This window comes from Seriola lalandi, unplaced genomic scaffold (assembly GCF_002814215.2).
Source record: "Seriola lalandi dorsalis isolate HSWRI2012SDOR001 ecotype SW California unplaced genomic scaffold, Sedor1 jcf7180002054579, whole genome shotgun sequence".
Lineage (NCBI taxonomy): Eukaryota > Metazoa > Chordata > Actinopteri > Carangiformes > Carangidae > Seriola > Seriola lalandi.
Genome location: NW_019525132.1, coordinates 3108958 through 3118010, shown reverse-complemented (window position 1 = coordinate 3118010; position 9053 = coordinate 3108958). Strand labels below are relative to the sequence as shown.

The window sequence follows — 9053 nt, the reverse complement described above, 5'->3', positions numbered from 1 at the left end:
AGTATAGATCTTCTCATATAACTGTCGACAAGAAATAATTTCCTAAAATATCAAACTACTGTCTTATGTTTCTGGTTCTTTAAATTGTGCATACTTTAACGGTAAACACTGACTAGCTGTAGTCATAGAATATCTGACTTTTGGGACTTCTCTTCCTGGATTAAATACAACCACAGTCCAGCTTGTGCAAGCTTCCTCATCAAGACACAACACCAGCTTCACCTTCTGTTTGTGTCGCTCAGCTGCTTCCTGCAGCCCGAGTCTCGGTTTGTGACCCTTCAGCACACGGACAGCAAAACTACACAACAAACATGAGGCTCACTCTCCTCATTAAGAGTTACTCACAACTTCTGCTGCTCATTGATTCGGGTCTGGAGCACATTGATCTGGAAGTCAGGTCACATTTATTTTAGATAGGTGCCCTGAGGACAGCCTTGCATTAGAAGTGTAGTAGTTTAAGCTTTCAAAATATGTGGCTTTTTCAGGGCTGTAGACTGTGCACCATCAGTTTGCAGTTTGGCTTTATCATTTTATCCAATTAACTAAATTGATGTAAGAACATAAATCAGTTTAAATTGTTAATATATTATAGATGCGCTGATTTCTTAGGCATGCCATAGAGATTTATTGATTTCTTTTTTTCTTAAAAAAAAAAACAAAAAAAACCCACTAAGATCTACATCCTATTATTTCCTTATTTTGCAAGCAAAAATCATTAACAAATATTAAGGAGTTTTGGGAAATATACTCCCTCATTTACTGGGAGTTAGCAGGGGAGATTTAATGCTGCAGCTGGACCCAGCAGCCAGTTAGCGCAGCTTAGCATAAAGATGGGAAACAATTAGCCTGGCTCTGTTCAAAGGTAATAAAATCTGCCTAGTACCTATAAGGCTCACTAGTTAGCATATTATTTTTCATTGGACGGAGCCAAGATAACCGTTTCCCTGTTTCCAGTCTTTGCTAAGATAAGCTAATTGGCTGCTCCTAAATGTAACTTCAGATTTACCATACAGACATGAGAGTATTTCCCCAAATGTCAAACTATTCTTTTAAAAATATTTCCTAACCAGACTAAATTAACTTTTTAACTAACACCATTGTTTTAGAGGCAGGTAAGTTTGGAGAGAAAGGGTTTTCACTTATGCGATTTCACGGAGCAATCGCCACATGAACGTCCCGAGGCAAAGTACTTACATCATATTTCTGTCTCTTCAATTTCTCGCCAAGGTCAAACTTCTCAGCCTCCAGTGTCAGCAGCCACTGCCACAGCTCATTGGCCTTCTCCCTTTTGAGCAAAAACCAGGAGGAGTTAAAAATCAGAAAACTCAAAGGCCCTGTTAAAACTGTAAAACACTGACATTGGGAATGGGAAGTTGATGGCAGTTTATAGACAAAAAATATCCTGCATCAGTCTGGAAATGTGGTTATCAGTCTGTCTACAGAACTGTGAAAAATAACTGCTTAGCAAAAACTCTGTGTCCTTACTTCAATTTGTCCTCATTGAGATGGTCAATGTTGAGAGGCTTCCTCCTCTCTGCCAGGATCTTCTTCTTCTTCTCTCTCTCCGTCTGCTTCTTAGCTCCCTTCTTGCCATCTTGCTGGATGGGAGAATTAAAAAGATGAAAGAACAAGAAAGAAAGAAGCCACATTTACATTACAAACTAAGCAGCAAATTTTGAAACTCAAATGCATGTGTGCTTCTGTGGGATGACTGACCCTCTGTTGGACGCCACCATACTGCTGAGTCATGTTTGTCAGAGCTTTTTTCTTCTTGGCGTCTTCATCCAGCTTCTTACGTGCCTCCTCCAGCTCCTTCCTCTCCTTCTCTTCCTGCAGTACAGATTGTACAACATAGTCATGGGGGAAAAGAAACACCTGCTCACCTTCGAAATACTAAAGTAACCTTTACCATAGCTGCAAGAAAATCTGCCATGACAATTAGTTTAATTTTGATTTCAAGATTTACCTACATTTACTTATTTCTTTGTCGACTTGGGGGCAGTGGATACAAGGTGTAACCACATCATCAACATATTATTACTTTTTAGGTTGATCTGCAAAGTTACCATTTATTCAGTTCATATGAAGCAACTTTATTTACGATTCATTTGAAACCGTGTTTCTGGCTTTTAAGCTGCTAAATGCTATACTGTGTTCACTAGCTAGATGCTAACTTTTAATTGTGTGCCCATTATTCCTGGGGAAGGCAGTGTATAGCTGCCTGCGGCAGCTGAAGACAATGCTCTGGGAGCCTTGAGAGTGAACCAAAACATTAAAGCTGCAGGCTGTAAAACCAAAACGAGCTGAAAGACACTAAAACGCTCTGTATAGCTATAAGAGGTACTGCAGAATTTGGTAATAGTTGTCTTCCTTTCATATTAAACAGTTGTTTTATCCATTGATATTATCAAAAGGATTGACTAGTGGAGCTTTAAAGTAAGAAAGAGAAAACTCCATCTTGGGGATACATTATTTTTACACAGCAGTCCTAATGTAGTGAATAATTTGTAACAGAAATCAAAACTACGAGGCAAAGACTTAAATTTGATCTAAATCTAGGTCGTCTGAGCCGATATTAAAGCTGCAAAGGACATTTTGTATTGTGACATAAATAAACTTGGCATAGCACACTCATATTTTCAAGATTGGCCTTTCTCTGGTGCTTTGCAGTATATCACATTAAAGAGAGGAAATACTGGCAAAAACATAATGGACAGAATATTACTCCACTGTTGATTAGTAGATTGTATCTGTCACTTCTGCAGCCAGAGAAGATTTCCCACCAGGAGACACACATGTCCCACTCCCTAATTGCATTTGGGAACTCTGAAACTACAGGGTGCCAGTCATTTATTTGTTGTATACAGGGTCATGTCCTGAAAAAGATGAGATGACTGATTACTCACAGCAACGCGAACCTGCCTCTCCTTCTCCTGCTCGGCACGGATCCTCTGCTGTTCAGCCCTCTCAGCACGACGCTTCTCCTGCACATCCATGTCCACACACAAACACACACAATGTAATTGTTGGGTGGTGCATCACTCAAGGGATCTAGCATGCTTCTCTGAAAGACTTACAATCCTGTTAACGAGAGCGATGAGCTCCTCCTCGTCCTTCTTCCTCTGAATGAAGTGGGCCTCGATCAGAGACTGCAGCTCTGTCAGATCCTTCTCCTGACGCTTCTTTTGGATGTCCTGCAGTCATATACACACATTTGTAGTGCTATACTCATGATATCCATTCCAAAACCTCAAAATCAAGACCTGGGTTTAGGATTACAGAAGCCCAAACCAACTCAAAGTTATTCAGTTACCTAAAAGTCATGACACTAAACTATTAAACACTTAGTTCTTAGAAATCTAGAAGTACATAAGAAAAGCAGGCAGACACCACCTTGTAGATACATACACTCAAAAAAAACTTTCACCATACATTTACATGAAATATTTAATAGAAATACAGAACTACTCATTCTGTATTTATTAATTATAAATTCATGATAGTGTATTTGTATCTGTGTTGCATAAAGAAACACTGCTCATACACCTTTCTGTGTGTTCGATGAGGAAATCAATATCATTCATGTCTGTGCACGAGCCTGGCTCTCTAAAAAGGTTAATACATAAATAAATCCTCTCTAATCTATCTTATTTTCTTTTAAACCTGTACAAAAACTAAAGTGTAAAAACGTCCTGTTTCCAGTCTTTGTGGAAAAGCTAAGTTAATGGTCTGCTGATGCATTTACATGTGAAAAAAAATTGATCGTCTCATCTAACACTCAGCAAGAAGATCCCTAAATGTCAAACTATTCTTTTAAAATGGCATCAACCTTGATGCCCCAGTGGCTCAACTACTGGAGCGCGTACCACTTAGGCTCAGTCCTTACTGCAGCGGCCATGGGTTCGAGTCTGACTCAGCCCTCAGCTGCATGTCATCCCCTCTCTCTCTCTCTCTCTCTCTCTCTCTCTCTCTCTCTCTCAAACTGTCCTGTCACTCTCTCACTGTCCCTATCTAAACAAAGGCAAGAAAACTACCCCAAAAAATAATTTTAAATAAAATGACATCAATCACTCACGTCAAAGTCGACTTTATCTCCCTCTGGTATCTTTGGCACAGTTATAGGCGGAGCAAATGCCCTGAAATATAACATTACTGGGTTAGAATAACAAGAACTTTAACTAGTCACCAGTTGGATGATGGGGAATGATTCAAATTCAAATGATGAAAGACTTACTTTGGTTTGGGTTTTGAGTCATCTATTATAGTAAAAAGAAGGGATTATCACAGTTGAGATACCACCTAATACAGTATACTTTTTCATCTTCCGTACAAGTTTATTTTAAATATCAATTAAGTTTTTAAGACCAAATATTAAGAAACCAATATATTTGGATATAAACATTTTTATCTAACATGTCAAATAGCTTGATCATTGAGAAATAAAATGACAATGCTCACTTAGCCTGACTCTCTCCTGCAGGCTGAGATTAGCAATGACTGAATCTCAAAACTGGAACAATAGGAAGCAAACCCACTCAACACACACTAACAAAATTTACCGTGTCTGTGAATAATTACTTGCTGGATTCTGTACAAAAGATTTGATCCTGTCTGTTACAACTATCATGCACTGTCTGTAGCCATTTTATATAGAATGTCCAGCACAATGGTCACATAATGAACAGCATGTGTTACATAATGTGCAACAACATGCTGAAATTCAGTGCACTCTGTCTTTAAAAAAAAAAAAAAAAAAAAAAAGATTTCTTCATGGTGTCTCAAAAGCTGTTTTTGAAATACCACATAGCCTTTATTTTGGCAGTGTTTGTGAGCATGTGTTGTACAGCACTTTGTGGTTTGCAGCAGTCATCAAACAGACAGTTGAAGACACCAGACATTCCTGGTAAACTACAGTAATGATCACAGACTTTAACCATAAGGCCTCCTCAGCAGGCAACAGTACCTTCATCTGCAGCTGGAGACTCTACGGCAGAAGACATTAAAAAAGACTGTTAGTGCATCAGCAGGCAGAATACAAATGGATTTACTGTATTATTCACAAATACTTTTTCACTCAGAGCAGATATCTGCTTTATATATTTTGATATGACAGACGTCCCTTCCTGTCAGAGGGAGAAAGGGAAAGTCTAAACGGTTTCTGTATGCTTTGTCATACTGGGTTACGGTGTGAGTATTCTAAGGGGTTTCAAGCCATGAAAGCTTAGGTTACCTTCAGATAGCAGGGGCAGTTCTTTTATAAGTGTTTTAACAGAATAAATAAGGCACAAGGAAAAAGAAAAATAGTACCATATATGAATTCTTCTGTAACAGGGATTTGTAAAGATTGAAACTTACTATTATTATTCCCCACAAATATCTCAGCACTAAGTTCTTCTTGCCCCAACTAAATGACTGCAAAACAAGGTGGGATGCACATACCAGAGTGATATAGTGTTATTTAGTCACACCATGCATAAAAGTTTGAACAGATACACCATATGTTACCTTCCTCTGCAGGCTCTTTGCGAAGGCAATGTGAGCAGACAGTTGATCAGCGATCATGATCAATGGAAGAAATGGAGAATGGCTCATCAGTAAATATTCATGGTATCATTCAGCTACAATATATTCATGTTACCTAAGGTAATGATTCAGCCAAAACATGCTGAAGTCAAAAGAAAAGATGTCAGACATCAAAACAAAATGCTACTTTTTTTTTCATAAATAAGAACACCACATTAGTTTGAACTGGAACAGCTGATATTCGAGCAATTACAAGAAGGATATTGATTATTGTTTCACAATAGAATTTAACAGTAGAAAAAGTCATTACCTTCAGCGGTGGGAGGTTCTGAGGTGGTGTGAAATAATGAAAATTTGATTATATGCAACAATTCCATTTTAGACAAACAATCTCTTTTTGCAGTCTTAAAGCAAGTAAATACATACTGTATATGCAGTGATGATGAAGAGGTTTACAAAACATTCAAATTAAATAAATCATATTACTGATGTTTAAAATTGAAATCTGAAAAATCAATTTTGTGTCTGTAAATAGATAAAGCCAAAGTAATAATAGCCAAAGTTTCAACAATAATCAGCAGTGACTTTTTCTTGCAGGCAAACGGTAATTTTGTCTGAGTAGATGTCACACTTTAAACAAAGTAGATATCTCATTTTGGAATGATTTCATCAAATACTAACTCAGCAGGCGGCTCCTCAGCAGCCAAACATTGCAGTGATTAGTGAATACTCAACATGAAAAAGCTAATATTGATAAAAGTAAATGAATAGTGACATGCTGTAGTGAGTGAGAAGAGACTGAAAAGACTATTTAATATTTACTAAGATGTGCAGATGGAGGCTCTATTTGAAGAGAATAAGAGCTTTTATATAATTTGTATGTAATGCACAAACAATGCTTCGATTATTCTATAAAACAGCAGCTGCAGTTATAGCCTACTGGCACACAGAAAAATGGAAAAAGAAGAAAATTACCTTCTACTTCAGGCGCAGCTTCTTCTACATAACAAGAACATGACAAAGATTAATGAAGCCATAACCTGTCTTTGTTGGCCAAAAAGCATGACAGGAGAAGACCTGGTGCCCAACACACACTACAGTAATATCCCACAAGTGTGAAAGTGAAAAAAAAGTGAAAGGCATTATTTACAGACAAAAACAATTCATACAAACCTTTCTTTTTCAGTGCCTCTATGACTGAGTGAACAAAATATGGATTATTGGATCAGTGCGACGCTGGCAAACAGCTTGCGGCTGGGATTTGGTCAAACTCAGAGCACTGTGATATTGTCTCTTGGGATGCACTGAAAAAACAGTGCTGGTGTCTACATTCATTCTGAACAAAGCTAAAACAGTGAATGATCTGATAACAAACTGAGCCTGTGAGCTGTTTGTAACAATACAAAATCTCAACACATAACAGAACAACAGGAAAAAAAATGTGCAGTTTTTCTCTGTCTACTGCTCAAAAGTACCAATTTATAATTACAACGTATAAAGTCTTGCATTCAGAACCTTACTTAAGTAAAAGTATCAAAACTCGGGGCAGCTCATAGACACGGGGCCTCAACTACACTACTTTTTTGAGAGGAGTCACAGGTCAGTGTGACCTCATAAACATGTTGAGAAATACACTAATTTGCTTTCTTGCCAAAGGTGAGAGATGTTCGTACCTGCTGGTTAGCTTAGATTAGCATAGATTAGCATGAAGACTGGAAACAGAGGAAAGCCTGGCTAGCTAAACCACAAATCTTGTTGACACTTTTTTTTAACAGATTAAACCAAAGATATAACGTGTTGATGTGCAAGCTTTAGAGGTAGCTGTTGGGTGGATTTTGTTACCTTTGGACCGTGGCTTCCTGCTTCCATTATTTGTGGGAAGCTAAGCTAACCAGATGCTAGCTCGAGCTAGATTCTCAGCATAGACATTAGTCTTCCCATCTTACTTGGCAGGAAAGCTAATTGTCATATTTCTCCAAAGTCGAACCGTTGATTTAACAATACATTTTTTGTAACTATAAATACTAAAAGTTAAAAAGAAAAAGAGACATTACTTGAGTACAAAGAGTAGTACTCGAGTAATGTGCTCAGTTACTTTCCATCACTGATGCTTTTATAGTGTGTTTTTGCAGTTAAAAAAAAAAAAAGAAAAAAAAAAAAGAATATAATGTTATTTGACCAAATAATGGCATGTATTAAAACACCACACATACAGACTTTTGAGTCAAATCTGACTTGGAGTCAAATCAGAAAACCCTCCATGCAACCTTTGTCAGAATATTGAAACACAGATGTATGAGTGCTAAAAATGGGATGAAGATAATTTTGATACAAAGTGACAGTTGTACATTAGCTGACGGATCAGTGTTGACAAATGAAGTGTTAACATTCAAACAGAAAATACATTCAGCTAGCTTGCTATGGTTTTCATCACTGACAGCAGACACTAACAGCAGTAGACACACAGGAAACAAGACTATACACACACACACACACGTGAAGCCGTGCAGAAGCCTTTACCTTCCTCTTCCTGGGTTTCTACCTCTGAGTGGACATAATCAGGTCAGCTACATCTCGCAATGGAAGCTTGGACTTGACATTTTGCTTTCAAAAACACAGTGAATGCTCTCAAAGCCTTTACTTACCTTCCTCCCTGAAAATAAAAGAAGTGAAGATTTGAACTTTTGGATGAATAAGTCAAAATCAACTCTGTATATAAAAACAAGAAATGCTTGGAAGATATAGTGAAAGTACTCACAGCATCTCCTCTACTTCTACCTCTACTTCAGACATCTTGGATTAAAAGTACCTGAATCGAAGCAGAAAGCACACAATAAATGCAAATATCTCCACTTCAATTTATCACACTGATTTCTGGACTCATTTTTAATGAATTCCTTTGCTTTGAGTTAGTAACAGAATTTTAATGCAGCTGTTAAATCGACACACACTCACTCACACAAATACTCAGTTCTCTTGGGCTCAATATAATTAGGACTGTTCACATTTATTTTTGTATTTTAATGTTTTTCTTGCTGTGATTTGTATTGTTTGCCTTCTTGATATTTTCCTCTTTATCTTATCAACTGTAATGTTTTCTACGAGCTCTTGAGATTTCTTTCCCTCGGACAGATGGGTTGTAGCGCTCTTCTTTTCTTCTCCTTTCAGTGCTTTTATCCTTTGTGCAAACAACTAAACCAAAACCTACAAAGAAAAAACAAAACAAAAAAAAAAAAAAACCTTGGCTACATGCTGGGAGATTGGAGCAATTGTAGAATTTGAAATGATTCCACCATGGGCACTGCAAGAGGCCCAGGGCTTTAAACAGCTCCAGGCCTAATCCTCAGCCATTTCCTCTTGGCACTGATCAAGGCTTCAGGCAGTCGACTGGAGTCTGAACAGCACTGAAACTACCAGGACTACAAGAGTTCTTCAGGGACACCCTGACTTTTCTGAAGCCACGCATATCATATTAGCTTTGATACGTAAACAATTTTCCAGGTGCTCGAAAGACTTTGAAGTACACAAAG

The 9053-nt window shown here is 37.7% G+C and overlaps 1 protein-coding gene across 1 annotated transcript; it reads right to left on the bottom strand.

Moving 5' to 3' along the window:
- Nucleotides 1-325: 325 nt before the first annotated feature.
- Nucleotides 326-8086, bottom strand: tnnt2e (troponin T2e, cardiac; the record flags this gene model as incomplete). Its single annotated transcript, XM_023417906.2, has 13 exons — nt 326-386; nt 1195-1285; nt 1486-1598; nt 1717-1830; nt 2907-2984; nt 3078-3194; nt 4076-4136; nt 4235-4256; nt 4964-4984; nt 5506-5520; nt 5834-5851; nt 6499-6522; nt 8044-8086. Coding segments are annotated over 13 exons (762 nt in total), but the record flags the coding sequence as incomplete, so codon positions are not given.
- Between the last annotated feature and the right edge of the window lie 967 nt (nt 8087-9053).